The 17,067-nt window shown below is 41.4% G+C and overlaps 1 protein-coding gene across 2 annotated transcripts in view; it reads left to right on the top strand.

Moving 5' to 3' along the window:
* The first annotated feature begins 13,345 nt into the window (after nucleotides 1-13,345).
* The window catches only part of LOC142185012 (homeobox protein meis3), a 35,683-nt gene continuing 31,961 nt past the window's right edge, over nucleotides 13,346-17,067 (top strand). For both annotated transcript variants that reach the window (XM_075260222.1, XM_075260223.1), the window contains exon 1: nucleotides 13,346-13,430. In XM_075260222.1, the coding sequence (XP_075116323.1) occupies nucleotides 13,419-13,430 (12 nt within the window). In that variant the 5' untranslated portion in view covers nucleotides 13,346-13,418. The remainder of the gene's footprint in view (nucleotides 13,431-17,067) is intronic.

Here is a 17,067-nt window from a genome sequence, read left to right as displayed (position 1 = left end):
CTTTGCACAGAGAATTCCAATTACTGGGACACTTCTCTTATCTCCGGCCCGATGGCTCACACACTTGTTTCCTCAGTGGTAATTCCTGGGGAATATCAGTGTTTTTGTTTTAGCTTATTTTTCGGTTTCCCCGATTTGTCCTGTTTGTACAAAGTATTAGCCGAGGTCAGACTGGGGTCAAGTAAGATCCTGCACCTTCTCCCCATATCCCTTTCTGAATGAGCATCCAGATCTTATCTAGGCGGAGGAGCAGGCGCTAGGACCCCTCTGCCTCTCCAGGAGGTATACACTGATGGCAGATAAGGCCACACATGGTCACATTACTCTCCATTTGTCTTGCCGTCTGCAGCATTTGATGTATCAGTCACATCCAGGTGACACTGAATGACACAATAGATATAAATGTGTTTTCTCTAATGACTTGTTGTTTTCCAGTTTCTTCTTCTCTGTAGTCTCTGCTCATGAGGGCGTATACTGTATACTGCCTCTGGTGCTTGGGATCTCTGCTGGCAATAGGGATCAGATGTCTCTGTTACCTGGACGGGGAGCAGAGGTCACACATCTCTATTCACACAAGAGTCACTTTCCTATTCATTCGCATAAACACAGTGAAATCAGTGATCGGGATGATATTTCCTGACCCTGATGGGTCGGAGTTACTCTTCGCTATCGGGACTCTGTTTGTTCAAATGGAAGATCTACAAAAATGTTCAGATTAATAGGTGCGATCTCCTTGAAGGAGAGTCAGGCTCAATGTACAGTGATACTGGAAGAAATTGTTCTGAAAAATGGTGGTCTTGGAGTGGTCTTCTTAAAGGGATTCTATCATTAAAATAGTATTTTTTCTGCCTACCATGTCGGAAAAACTTAAGAAAGGCTATTCTTCTCCTACCTTTAGGTGTCTTCTCTGCACCGTCGTAGAAATCCCGATGCAAATGAGTTCTCTCGCAGCACTGGGGGCGTGCCCAGCGCTCAAACAGCAGTGGAGGCGTTCCCAATGCTGCAAGAGAACTGAGTAAGCGGCCATTTTCTTGTGGCCGGCGGGCATACGCAGTCGGCTTTGCCCAAGGCCTAGAAGTGTGAACCCAGCTTTTCCAGGAATTATAGAAAACTCAAGGGCTTTGAGTATAAAAATAAAGAAGGTCATACTCTCCTTTCCATGTTGCTCTTGTTGTACAGTCTTGGTCTCCTTTCCCTCTCATGTCAGGACTCGTTGGTCTGGAAGTGGAGAGGTTCACACGACCGCTGATGTCACTAGATAGGGACTGGTCACTCAGATGTGTCACCACCAGTCATGTGATCCTCTCAGCTTCCAGCCCAAAGAGTCCCCATACTGGAAGTAAAGGCGACTGGAACTGTATGGACCACTTTAAAGAAGAATATATTATATAGGATGAAATTCCAAATTTGTCCCTGGAGTGGGAGTATTCTCAGAGAAGTTTCATATTGCTGAATACATCTGAGACATCTTAAATGGGTTACTTAAGATACGTTATTAGAGACTTCTAGACGGAGAAATGTCATAAAGATCAATCTATGCTCGAAATACTCAGACCAACATTCCCCCCCATACATTGACTTGAACGGGAACATGAAGAACACCAACTTTTTGTAACTGGTTGTAGTTTTGGATATTTCTTTAACCTTGGAAATACAACATTACGAGACAAAGAATTGGTAAGAACATGAGCTCCGAATAGTCGCACCAAAGTTGCTGCCAAAAAAGTGATGATGGTGAAACTTTCAGTAAATTGTGGATATTAAATAATATTCACCCCCATTCGATATTATCCAATCCTTAATCAATGTCGCTTTTGGTTTCCGAGCCTCCTATAACCTCTGGTGACTGTTATAATCCGTATACTCTATAGTAGGGGGATACAGCAGACGTAAGAAGGCCCCAGCAGCAGAAGGACGGATAAAGATCTCATTTTCTGTTTCTTACCAGTAGTATAAAGTCAATATTTTGTGTCAGATGGCTTACACTCCGGCGCTGATACCATGTGAAAGAGTAGACAACTTAACAATATCATAGCTATTGTTAGACCAAGTTAGGGGAAGTCAACCGAAGGAAACGATGTTATCGTCTTATATTGACGGAGAGGTACAGTAAATAATGTGAAATGTTTTTACAATGGCTACAACCAGGTCTCACACAATGTCTGATGTTTACCAGCCCTACGGCCGGCCCGGAGTTAAGTTACTTTCCTTGGAGAAATCATTCCTAAAATTGTCCAAAAATTTGTCAAAATTTGTCTAAGGCTACTCAAAGGACATTGTTAGCACCCAAAAAAGCCAAGGCCTAAACAAAACTGTAACCTCTTCACCCCTAAAACCACCAAGGGTTCTTCTTTTGGATATTTGACAGTCAACGACCATAAGAACGTATCACGTCTATCCATTGATTGGTGTGCTGCGTTCTCAGGGTTTCATTTCTATTCTCTATGAACTTTTAATTCAAGTGAAAGTTTCCTTAGCTGAGGCCCCGGCTCTGACACGTTGGCGCACCAATATTCCAGAGCTGACGGATGAAACGTTTCAGGACGATTTAGAGTCTTCTCAGTATGTTTCACCTTCGTCCTATCTGACCCCGGCCCGTCTGCAGAAGATGGGTCGCTTGCCAGGTCCGAACTGCGTTAGGTGTTCCTGTCCTCATGCAGATTTTCGGCACATGGTGTGGAATTGTCCAATTGTGCAGAACTTTTGGAGGGGGGTTGTGGACCTCTTGGCAGATGTCTTAGCTCAGCCTGTCCCATTTTCTCCCAAAGTCTGCCTTTTTGGCGTGCTGGAGGAGGAATTGTGGCAACACCATACTTAGATTTTTCTCTGGGAATGTCTATTTTACGCCCTGCGGTGGATGGCCCCAAAATCTCCGTTGATATCCCAGTGGCGGAAGTTGATTAATTCAGTTCTTCCATTTAACCAAATTCTATACAAGGGGAGGGGGTTGTCCCCAGAAATTTTAAACAGTCGGCTCTGCCTGAAGTCGGGCTTCACGCAGAGCTGACTGTACATGTCTGTTCGGCCATTTTACTGTAGCCGAGTGTACTGTTCATGTAAGCGGCCACAGTAAAATGACCGACCACACATGCACATTTGGCTCTGCCCGAAGCCTGATGGCAGAGCCAACTGTGCATGCGCCGGATTTACATCCCAAAGACAGGCTCGCCGGAAGAAGACAACGCAGAGGACGCAGCGGAGAGGCACGGCTGTAGAAGACGGAGGCGGCGCTGGAGAGTTTTCAAGCAGCACAGAGGACGCCCCTAGTGCTGTCTGGAGGTCATTAGCATACCGAGAAAAAACGGGATATCTATGGAACGGCGGCGTGGAGAAGAATTCTAAAGAAAGGGGAAGAATAGCCTTTCTTAAGGCTATTGCTATGCGGTATGGATCCTAATGATTCCTTTAAACAAATTTTGGGATTTGTTGTTTGTCAAGACGTGGAAGGTGAAATGCTTGGAAATTTTAGATGAGATTTACAGGTAGACTACATCTCCAATTGCTAAAGGAGCAGGCCCGTCATAAATTATTACAGTATTGATGGTACGGTATAGACTCACATAGTGCACCTTGGGTATGTTGTTAGTAGGAGCCACTGAAAGGGTTAATTTTGCTGCCGAGTGCAAGACGGGGTCATCGAGAGATTCTGAATTTACAGCTGCCCAGCAATAAATATATATTCTCTAGCTCAGACTTTCAAGTAGAAAAAAAAAAAATTGGGTGCGAGGGGCTGGTGGAGAGGAATTCTTGAAATGTTCTCTTCCTTCTGACCCCAAATCTCTGGGTTTTACACCACAAAATAAACACTTGGCTCGGTAAAGTTTTATGGGGTCGAGTTTGGATAATTTATGATGCAGGATCAGTGCGGCAGGGCAGGACCCCAGGACCCTGTTCCTCATTGGCAGGAGAGGCGTGGGGAAGGGGGAGAAAGTAATAGGATTTTGAAATGTGAAACAGGGGAAGGCTTGAAAGGAAAATTAATAGCTATCATAATGCTTTCTGACTTGTTGAACCTTGCCCAAGGTAGAAAGGGGGGTGAGAGGGTGCTGGGTCCCACAGGTCCTGGGTTGGTGATGTTCAATACCGGGGAAAACTTGACAAGATTGTCACCCATTTCATAGAGAAAACCCCCTTTAAACCCTGAACCTTTACCCTAAAGAACTGGACTCTAGAAAAAGTTGGTTAGTTTAATACTGCGTGGCCAGGCTCAAACAAATGCCCCTGAGGACTATCGTCAGTGGGTTTAACCCTACATGTATGAACACTGGCCAGCTTACGACCTACAAGACTCATGATCCAATACCATGCCCATGAACTTGTCAAATGGGCCACTAGATGATATTAAAGGGGATCTTTTAGCATAATCAGTCTGTCTTGGTTGGAATGGCCCATAAGGGTATTTTTCTTCTACTGAAGAGGAGGATGTCACCTGAATTGTCCATCGCACAGATTTGCAATCAGATCGATCGATCGATGACAATGTGATTCCTGCAGACCGCAGGGGAAATGGGAATTCTCCCAGCAATACCATTTGTCACGAAGGGAATCTGTCATCAGAACCAGCAAGATATCCCCATTTTTGTCAACATGCAAATGAGCTCTTTGGAGAAATGAGGGCAGTGTAACTTACCTCTCTGAAGCAATGACAACACCCCCTTTGCTCCAAAGAGCTCATTTGCATATTAACAAAATTGGGGTATCCTGGAGACAGAGATTGCTGATTCAGAAGAGCAAAACACCATCTGATTCAGGTGACCCTAGCCTATCTTTGTGGTTGGGTTCCTATGATGGGTTCTGGAGACAGAGAGGGTCATTTTAGGTCTCCAAAGTGGGCCCCAACCCAATGATCCTCACAAGTGCCCCATACAACAGTGTCCCCGCAAGTAGCCGCCACATAGAGACAATTCAATGAATATATTACATACAACGTCTTCCCATGATGCTGCCTGTAGGCTCCGGCTGTCGTGATGTCTTCGGCTCAGTGTTCATCCCCTTCCCTGCAGTCATCAGCCAAAGCCTGCATGGTGGAGGGCCGAGCTACCAACTCCATTGTATGCAACAGTATCTGCATCCTAAGGACCGAGATAGAGTTGAAATCACAACCTGGCCCCTGGAACAGCAGAACAGAATCAGACTGGTCCTGTTCGGGGTGGCTTAGCTGAGGGGGCCACTGCGACAATAGAGCCCAGTACAGTTGCACCATTTGTCCTATGGGTAAAGTGGCCTTGGTGACAGACTCTCTTGACCTAACCCCGCTCTATAACATTCTGCCTCCAGACCAACCTGGCAGTTTCCCTGTAATTGGTTTCTAATTTCTCCAGTGTAGATCCTGCAGTCACCAAGATCTTCTGCAGATAGACCTAAGGGCGGCAAGTCAGAAAAAAAAGTTTGCAAGTTGCTTTTGTAGAAATCTCTTATCTGATGGCCCTTGTGTCACCTCTGGACAGAGAGCTGGCCGGTGTCACCAGGCTCTCGCCTCCCCTTTTAGGTGCCTGATTAACGATTATTTATCCTGAAGCCATCACACAATTCACAGTAGAAGGTGCTAAATGGGGATTTTAGGAGTTAGTTGTTTTAATTGCCCAAAGGGGGGGTTGGGCAGAGGGTTGTTCACAGTTTTTGCTCCTGACACCACCAGGTCATTACCACTGGATTACCAGGATTACCAGCCATGGATAGAGACACTGAGGTCCCCTCGACCACCTCTGCGGGAAGGCGGCACCATACTTCATGAAAGTCGCCTAATCGTAGTCATCAAACGCGCAATGGCTCATTCCAGGCCAATCTATCACTAGTAACAGTTGTCATTGAAGGAGTGGGGGCGGCTCTTTGTGCCAAAGACACAGAATTTGGCAGCCGTTGCTCTATCCAGTCATTGCGGCCTCGTTCTCTTGCTCGGTAATTGGATTCTTAGCCCTCGGAAGGCCCATTTTCACCTGTATCATTGATTAGCAAGTGCATAAGGGAGCGCATTAGAGGAGCGAGCATCCAGCGTAGCAGAGTTTAATGGCTGACACTGCTGACCTAGCTGGCAGGGAAGAGAGAGCGCCGGATTTCTCTGTCTGATGGGCCTGCACATAGAAAGCTTACCACGTCTTTCCAGGAGCTCGCCGGCCTCCAGGAGTCTTAAATGCTTTTGATGCTCTTACAATTGTCTATCGATGTCTGTAGCGCCAACATGTTCCGGAGGGTTGTACAGGACTCAAAAAGTTTAGTCAGTTTGCAAACAATAAAGGATAGATTTCATTTCTACAGTAGGGGGAAGACTGAAAGTTCAGGCAGAGAATGCTGGAGAATATAGGGACCTATAGGCCTCCCTTAAAGGGAGTGTGTCACCGAAACCAGCATATCACCCCAGCCCCGCAGATAGAGAGGTTACTGTCACCGAAACCTGCATATCACCCCAGCCCTGCAGATAGATAGGTTACTGTCACCGAAACCTGCATATCACCCCAGCCCTGCAGATAGATAGGTTACTGTCACCAGACCCAGTATATCACCCCAGCCCTGCAGATAGATAGGTTACTGTCACCAGAACCAGCATATCACCCCAGCCCTGCAGATAGATAGGTTACTGTCACCAGAACCAGCATATCACCCCAGCCCTGCAGATAGATAGGTTACTGTCACCAGAACCAGCATATCACCCCAGCCCTGCAGATAGATAGGTTACTGTCACCAGAACCAGCATATCACCCCAGTCCTGCAGATAGATAGGTTACTGTCACCAGAACCAGCATATCACCCCAGCCCTGCAGATAGATAGGTTACTGTCACCAGAACCAGCATATCACCCCAGTCCTGCAGATAGATAGGTTACTGTCACCAGAACCAGCATATCACCCCAGCCCTGCAGATAGATAGGTTACTGTCACCAGAACCAGCATATCACCCCAGCCCTGCAGATAGATAGGTTACTGTCACCAGAACCAGCATATCACCCCAGCCCTGCAGATAGATAGGTTACTGTCACCAGAACCAGCATATCACCCCAGCCCTGCAGATAGATAGGTTAGTGTCACCAGACCCAGCATATCACCCCAGCCCTGCAGATAGATAGGTTACTGTCACCAGAACCAGCATATCACCCCAGCCCTGCAGATAGATAGGTTACTGTCACCAGTACCAGCATATTACCCCAGCCCTGCAGATAGATAGGTTACTGTCACCAGAACCAGCATATCACCCCAGCCCTGCAGATAGATAGGTTACTGTCACCAGACCCAGCATATCACCCCAGCCCTGCAGATAGATAGGTTACTGTCACCAGACCAGCATATCACCCCAGCCCTGCAGATAGATAGGTTACTGTCACCAGAACCAGCATATCACCCCAGCCCTGCAGATAGATAGGTTACTGTCACCAGAACCAGCATATCACCCCAGTCCTGCAGATAGATAGGTTACTGTCACCAGATCCAGCATATCACCCCAGCCCTGCAGATAGATAGGTTACTGTCACCAGACCCAGCATATCACCCCAGCCCTGCAGATAGATAGGTTAGTATCTGGATAGACGGATGCCTTTAGTGAGCCAATGATATTTATCCGTATATCAGGAAATATGACAATTCCATAATACACCATTATAGCAGCTTGTATTCCTGTGTAGGGCAGGAACTTCTGCCTCTATGCTGTATACTAGGGACTTACTGTATATACAGCTCCTTACAAGGGCCAGTGCTGACTCAACATGTGTAAACCTATATGGGGTTTATAGTTTTCTTATGAAATATTGAAAGATGTTTCCGAATCTTTGTAGAGAGTATATATGTCTCAAATACTTTGTCCACCATAGACTGACTACAGAATATGAAGTATATTGACTACTTGGATAGACTTGGAATAATCTGACATCTGGATATACTGTACATCTCATATATAAAGTCTTCTACCAGGAATAATGACTCCTCCTCAGACAGGAGGGCGCTGTGAGGGTCCCCTATAGGTTAAACATAGATCCTTAAGGAGGTATTTAGCATAGAAGAGAAATCAGATGTCCTAGTCCCAGAGGGCAGGATTACCCCGGTATAAAGTCATTACAATCCTAGTGTTATATCAATACACCATTAACGAATCCATGGAACAGCTTGAAGGGGAACTTGTGACGTACATGTCCAATATACACTGATGACAGAAGACTCGCACCGTACTGTCACTCATGGGTAATGGGCCGAGAAGTAAGTTATAGGCCGCTGCCTGGATATAACGTTCCTATATACAGACACTACAAACCAGGACAGTATACAGCTAAGCGAATGACACAGCTATTAGTAGACATTAGAGGATTCACAGAAAAAATCAACGTGGGGAACCCTTATGGAATCTGTCGAGCCCAGAATTGCCCCCTCTGGTCATGTAGGAGGGGTGGTGGTTACATTTGTAGACGGTCACTGGAGATGGGAGCGGCGTGCACTAGGACTCCCTCTATAATACAGTGTTGGATCCACCAGGACACCAAATGATCTCATGATAGGTCCAGGCTCTCGGCAGAGGACATCCACATTGGAAGGGTGCTATCTCTATTTCAGAGAGCGGTTCCCAGAGTCACTTTATTTGGGGGGTCCTCGGTACCCAATGTGACACTGGGTACACACTACCTACACCAAGTAGGACCCTCCTTCTGAACCCAACTTTTTTTTGCAGTTTTTCTCATCATTTCCAAATTCCCGGCACTCTAGGGTAGTGAAAGAGTTAAGTGGAAATTCCTTTACTTCTAAGGCATTTCCTGGTGATTTAGGACCGAGAAGGGTCACTGGTTGTTCCTGAGGGTCCTGTCTTCAGTGGGCACCCTAAGGGATACGGGATATTAGCAAATACCCAAGTTCTGTCTGAAACGGCTGACAACAGCAAATAATAGCTTCCCCTGAACCGCACACAAGCTGTAAAGAGAATGACAAATGTGGCCTCTATCAGTCTGGTATTGTCATTTTTACAGGGGGGCCATAATGATATCTATGACAGTGGACGTCATGGGCTTTATATGGCGGGATGATGGACATGCTGATCTCCCCCATTAGAGCTGTAAACACATTAAGAAGAAAAGGCGACGGCTGGATCACGGCCTGAAGCTGACGGGGACCGTATGGAACATAGGGAGGGATTGTGGGCGCAGGTCCTATAGTCCATGTCAGACATATATTTACCTGCACTGATAGATTGTACCAAACGGTTAGGACAGGAGACTTGTGCTAATACTTATCTAGCTCGCGGAGGATTGTCTAGACCCAATACAACTGTAACAAACCCTCTGCTGTGAGAAGTTTGAGGGCCATAAAGAAAACTAGAATGTCCCCATTCACTGACAGCAAGCAGGGGTCTTGACAATGGAACGGAAACAGTATAGCAGCAAGTCGTGCAACGTTTCGTCCATGTTCCAGCTGTTACATGACTACAACTCCCAGCAGGAGCTAAACGTTTCAGGCCCCTGATATATTAGGATGGCGTCTAATCCGTTTCTGGATACCGTGTACGCAGATGGTCAGCTCTGCGATTAGGGACCTCCTATGATATACGTTTCAACAAACTATATTGGTAAAAAACCAAATGAAGATACCCTTTATGTTATAGGGGTATTCTGCTAATAGGAAATGACCCCCTATCCAAACTCTGACCAATGGGACCCCCCCCACACACCAATTACAAGAATTGGGGTATTAAAAAACAGTTTAAAAACAACGGACCCCTTTATAGTCACTGGGGGGCGCCGGTTGTTCAGGTACCCCGGCGGAGAGTGAACCTAGTGCGGGATCTGTGTGGGGACGGTCTGGGCCTTCGCTGTCATGTGGTGGACATTCTGTAGTCAGTCTGTATGGAGTAGGTGTGAAGGAGGAGGAATGGCCGCTCACTTTACATGTGACTGGGGCACTTCACACCCCCCTGACAGTCATGTGTCTATGAAACCTTTAGCGTGTGCCTGTGATCATTACCTCATCTCCCTCTATGGGGGCGGCCATAACAACCCTCACCATACACTGAGTACAGGACTCGCTCTATGGTCTGTTTCAATATGGCGGCTGTAAAGGCAATTTTATTGGACAGCACATTTGTGGGGACCTTTGATGCCTTGATCTGACATTTTTTTTGGGAGGGGGCGTTGAGGCTGACAACTTGGGGCTTAACCCAAAAATTAGATTTAAAGGGATAGTTTATATTTCTTGCTTTCATTTTCTCATCTGTAAGCAGTGCTGTGATTGGCTGCTATGGGAAACAGCTCAGTGAGGCCTATAGTGGACAACACAAGGGCGCTTGGATACAGCATCAGTCGGGTTTCACATGGATGGAGTACGCGCCATGCGGGGACCTTCCATAGTTATACTGAATCCTGTAGTGATGGACGTTCTGTTTAGTAGGGGGTAGAGAACAACATGGCGGCCCCATGATAACACTGGCTCTGCCCCTCCATCTCTACGTATGGACAACCCTGCTGGACAGATGTCCAATAAGGAGTCTCACGTGAGGAGACCGCACTGCTTGTCACGTTACCCAGCTTTCCCAGAAACAGTCCTGAGAAACATCTTAAGAATAGTTGTTGTGCGGCTGTATACTGTCTAGTGTGAAGATATTTACATCCAGCATACGTATAGTATATAATGTATATGGTACATAGTGTGCACATAGGGTATTAGTATTTAGTGTACATACAGTGGATGTTATCTTCATATATAGCATTTAGTGTACACAGTATATATATATATATATATATATATATATATATATATATATGTGTGTGTGTGTGTGTGTGTGTGTGTGTGTGTATAGTGCATATATAGTGTGTATAATGTATAGCCAATGAAACCTCTTTGAGACAACCACCAAATATGGCGTGACAGCGTGGCCATAAGGAGAGGAAGAAGACGGAATAGTGTGGACTATCTATGTGGTCGGGGTATAGGGGTGGTCTATTGGAGGGGTTTCACTGTACTCAGTGTTTAGTGTACATACATTGTATATTGAAGTCATATGTAATATTTTCTATGGTATTTAGTGTGTATATACTGCAGTACATATAGCATCGGGAATGGATTTAAAGTATTGTGTTATATTTTGGTCATTGACATTGTCTATTGTTTATGTAGTGTATAGAGTTCATATAGCATTGCTGCATAGTGTGTGTGTGTGTATATATATATATATATATATATATATATATATATATAGTTTAGTGTGTGTAAATAATATCTAGAGCATATGTGGTGTATATTTTGACAATCTATATTGTGTGCAGTGTTTCTAGGATTGCTGTATATATATATATATATATATATATATATATATATATATATATATATATTGTATAGTTTGAGTGTGTGTATAAAATATCTGGTGTATATTTTGTGTATAGTGTTTGTAGTATTGATGTATAGCATGTCTATAGTATTTAGTGTGTGTATATAGTATCTAGAGTATAGTTTTTAAATTTATACTGTGTATATTTTGTATAGTGTTTATAGCATTGCTATATGGGGTATATGATTTGTGTATATGGTTTCAAATGTAGTGTGTATTTATAGTATAGTATATGAAATAGTATAAGTGTAATATATATATATATATATATATATATATATATAATATCTAGTGTATATTTTGATAGTTTATATATTATGTATATTGCTTACAGTACTGCTGTATAGGGTGTATATCATATACAGTACATAGCCTGTATATCGTATCTAGTATATATTATATTCTTTATGTCTTGCTGTATAAGATGTGTTTGTGTATAGTGTTTATAGTATGGATGTATAGGGTACAATATATAGTGTAGTGTGTATATATAGTGTCTAGTATATTTTAGATTAGATTATTTTAGATAGTATGGCTGTAAAGTGTATAAATAGTTTGGTGTATGTATATAGTATCTAGTATATTTTGTGTATAGTGTTTAAAGTATGGCTGTAAAGCGTATAAATATATAGTTTAGTGTGTGTATATAGTATCTAGTATATTTTAGATTGCCTATATAGCATGTGTAGTGTTTATAGAATGGCTGTATAGGGTACATTATATAGTGTAGTGTGTATATACAGTGTCTAGTATATTTTAGATTGCCTATATATTGTGTATAGTGTTTATAGCATAGCTATATAGGGTATAAATATATAGTGTAGTGTGTGGATATAAGATCTAGTATATTTTATATGGTCCATATAACATGTATATTGTTTACAGGGTATATATACAGTGTAGTGTGTGTGTATAGTATCCAGTATATATATTGTGTAGTGTTTATATATCTATATAGTGTTTGGTATATTTTGTATTCTCTATATAAAGTGTATAGTGTTTATAGTATGGTTGTATAGGGTATATACAGTGCAGTGTGTGTATTTAGTATATTTTAGCTCGCTTATATAAAGTGTATAGTCTTTATAGTATGGTTGTATAGGGTATATACAGTGCAGTGTGTGTATTCAGTATATTTTAGCTCACCTATATATTGTGTATAGTGTTTATAGTATGGTTGTATAGGGATTATACAGTGCAGTGTGTGTATTTAGTATATTTTAGCTCGCTTATATAAAGTGTATAGTCTTTATAGTATGGTTGTATAGGGTATATACAGTGCAGTGTGTGTATTTAGTATATTTTAGCTCGCCTATATATAGTGTATAGTGTTTATAGTATGGTTGTATAGGGTATATACAGTGCAGTGTGTGTATTTAGTATATTTTAGCTCACCTATATATAGTGTATAGTGTTTATAGTATGGTTGTATAGGGTATATACAGTGCAGTGTGTGTATTTAGTATATTTTAGCTCACCTATATATAGTGTATAGAGTTGACAGTATGTCTGTATAGGGTATATACAGTGCAGTGTGTGTATCTAGTATATGTTAGATCACCTACATAGTGTGTATAGTGTTTCTATCCCCTATACATTGTGTCTGTGCAGGGGACCCCCATGGGCAGGGGGTCAGTGACTTGTGGGTGCTCAGGGAGGGGGCAGAGCACTCGGGGACTGGTCAGGGCAGGCAGTGCAGGAGTTAAAGGCTCTTCTATTTCCGGGTTTGCTCATTGCTCAGGGCTCGGAGAGAGAAGAAGGAGGGAGGGAGAGAAAGAGAGAGAGGAGAGAGAGAAGAGCATCATCATCATCATCATCATCATCATCATCATCCTCATCATCCCCATCACCCCCTGTACAGAGCACAGCAGACAGCACAGCCAGAGCAGCCCGGCATGTGTGCAGCTGTGTGAGCGGGGCAGGAGCTGCTGGTGCGGCGGCCACAGCGGGACTACTCATCTCTCCAAAGCCCCGGACAGGCTGATGGACAGGCGGCTGTGAGAGAGGCTCCAGCGCCCCCTCCATGCTCCGGGCTCCAGCCCTGCCGCCTGCACCTTGTCCCCCAGCCCGGAGCCTGTGAGCGCCCTCACCGCCCATTGTCTGCAGCCACAAGGACGAGCCCAGGCGGAATGGCACAAAGGGTAGGTGCCCGACTACTACCATCATAGGCCGGCTACATGGGCAGCCGAGGAGGGTGGGGGGCACTGACATGACACCTCATAGCAAAACACAGCACACTACTAGAATAGACATTGTATCAAAGTCTACACATACACGCATACTATACACTGGAGCTGGATACAAATGTAAGATACTGGACACTGGATACACTACATCTATATACTATACACTGGAAGATACTGGACACTGGATACACTACATCTATATACTATACACTGGAAGATACTGGATACACTACATCTATATACTATACACTGGAAGATACTGGACACTGGATACACTACATCTATATACTATACACTGGAAGATACTGGATACACTACATCTATATACTATACACTGGAAGATACTGGATACACTACATCTATATACTATACACTGGAAGATACTGGACACTGGATACACTACATCTATATACTATACACTGGAAGATACTGGATACACTACATCTATATACTATACACTGGAAGACACTGGATACACTACATCTATATACTATACACTGGAAGATACTGGATACACTACATCTATATACTATACACTGGAGCTGGTTACAAATGTAAGATACTGGACACTGTATACACTAGGTCTATATACTGGACACTTACTGTATACACTAGATCTATATACAAATACAAAATACTGGACACTGTATACACTAGATCTATATACTATATACTGGACCTAGATACCAATACAATACACTGGACACTTACTGTATACACTAGACCCATATACATATATTAGATGCTGGACACTTACTGTATCATGTATTTTAGACCTATATAGATGGAACATAATACACTAAATACATATATAATGTGCTGGACACTTACTAGACCTTATACACTAGAACTATATACATGAAATACAAACATACTCGACATATATATAATATACTGGACACTTACTGTATCATATGCAATACACCAATATTTATGGAGCATAATACATTGTATAAAGGATATATATATATATGTAATATACTGGACACATCTATAATATATATAGTATAATCAACACTTACTATATGCATTACACCAATATTCATGGAGCATAATACACTGTATACTGCACACCTATGTAATATACTGGACACTTATTGTGTCATGTATATTACACCAATATACATGGAACAGAATACACTCTATATAGGAGACATATAAAATATACTGGACTCTTACTGTGTCATATACTCTAAACCAGAACACACTCAAACTTTAATAACCCGATATATACTGTAATGTACTAGACCAATATATAATATAATATGCTTGACCTGTGTATTCTATAATATACTGGACACAATATAATATAACACACAGGTAATGTACTGGAGACATATATATATATACCAGATCTACTGTACACATAATATACTAGATATAATATACTGACACTGTGTATAATATACTGTACATATATAATATACTGACACTGTGTATAATATACTGTACATATATAATATACTGGACACTATTATATATAATATACTGGACACTGTATCATATATAATATACTGACACTGTGTATACTGTACACATATAATATACTGACACTGTGTATAATATACTGTACATATATAACATACTGACACTGAGTATAATATACTGTACATATATAATATACTGACACTGAGTATAATATACTGTACATATATAATATACTGACACTGTATCATATATAATATACTGGACACTGTGTATAATATACTGTACATATATAATATACTGACACTGTGTATCATATATAATATACTGTACATATATAATATACTAACACTGTGTATAATATACTGTATATATATATATATATTATACTGGACACTTAGAAGATCATATACTACAGACCAGTTTAATGTAACCTAATACAATGGACGTTACACACTCAAAATATAATATGCTTGATTTGTGTATTCTGCAATATACTGGACACATACTATACTATACTATACATTAGACGTGTAATATAATAGACACAATTTACTAGCATCTACTGGACACATAATACTAGATATAATGTAAAATATTGTCACTTTATAGTGCACATACTATACTGGATATAATATGAAATACTGACACTGTGTACTATATATTATACACATATACTAGATATAATATAAATATAAATTACTGATATACTAGATATGATATATTGAAACATCTAATAAACTAGGTATAGTATAAAGTCCTGACACTGTAATATACTAGGCACATATACTGTACACATTCTATAATATACTAAACACACCATAACTGGATACATTATATCAGGCGGCTTTCACATGACTTTATATTATACTGTATATTCCTATATGATATTTTTGTGGCTTCTTCTTCTGGATACTCCAAGGACTTCTAGAATCTCTCACAACACTCAGATTATATTATAGTAGGCAGGCTCAGGCTGTGTATATGACACATATCTAATATATACAGATGTTATGCCACATTTTACAGGGAGTTTACTTGCAGCCCCCTGCTCTATATACTGCAACCGCCAGCCCTGTATACTACAGCCCCCTGCTCTATGTACTTCAGCCCCCAGCCCTGTATACTGCAGCCCCCTGCCCTGTATACTTCAGCCCCCTGTCCTGTATACTTCAGCCCCCTGCTCTGTATACTGCAGCCTCCTCCAGGCTCCTCGATCACTTCTTCACTTGTTAAAACTTTCTTTTCCAAGTTTTCTTGTGTCAAAGCCGCAGGAGAAATCTTATCTCCTGCCTGAGAACAGCCTTGTATACAGTTAACTGTATAATCTATATATTATACACTACATAGCTCTGTACCCTTATATACTGACTGTATACTGCATGTATGACGTGTACTCTCATATATATATATATATATATATATATATATATATATATATATATATTATATATTATACTGTCCTGCTGAATATATTATGTATGTATAGTACACTCCACAGTACTGTAGCTTTATATATATATTCTGACGTGTTCACTTTACATATGTGAGTCCTGCAGACTTTTATACTGACTATATAATGTATGGAATATACACAGTACAGCTCTGTGGTTTGAGATGTGGAGATATGTGTGTGTGTGTATATATATATATATATATATATATATATATATATATCTCACAGTCGTGAATCACACAGATCTCTATGCAGATAACACAATTGCACTAATTAGTTCTGCACAAATTAACATTGGAATGTCATCCTCATTAAATGTGTGAACATAGACAGAGATGGATGTGTTTACTGCCTGTGCTCTCCCTATATGTAGTCAATATATTATAGATAGATAGATAGATAGGAGATAGATAGATAAGAGATAGATAGATAGATAGATAGGAGATAGATAGATAATAGATAGATAGATAGATAGATAGATAGATAGATAGATAGATAGGAGATAGATAGATAGATAGATAGATAGATAGATAGATAGTAGATGGAGATAGATAGATGGAGATAGATAGATAGATAGATAGATAGATAGATAGATAGATAGATAGATAGATAGTAGATGGAGATAGATAGATAGATAGATAGATAGATAGATAGATAGATAGATAGATAGATAGATAGATAGTAGATGGAGATAGATAGATAGATAGATAG

The sequence above is a fragment of the Leptodactylus fuscus genome, chromosome 11, assembly GCF_031893055.1.
Source record: "Leptodactylus fuscus isolate aLepFus1 chromosome 11, aLepFus1.hap2, whole genome shotgun sequence".
Taxonomy (NCBI): Eukaryota; Metazoa; Chordata; class Amphibia; order Anura; family Leptodactylidae; genus Leptodactylus; species Leptodactylus fuscus.
The sequence above is the reverse complement of the archived record's forward strand: the minus strand, read 5'-3'. Positions and strand labels throughout refer to the sequence as shown.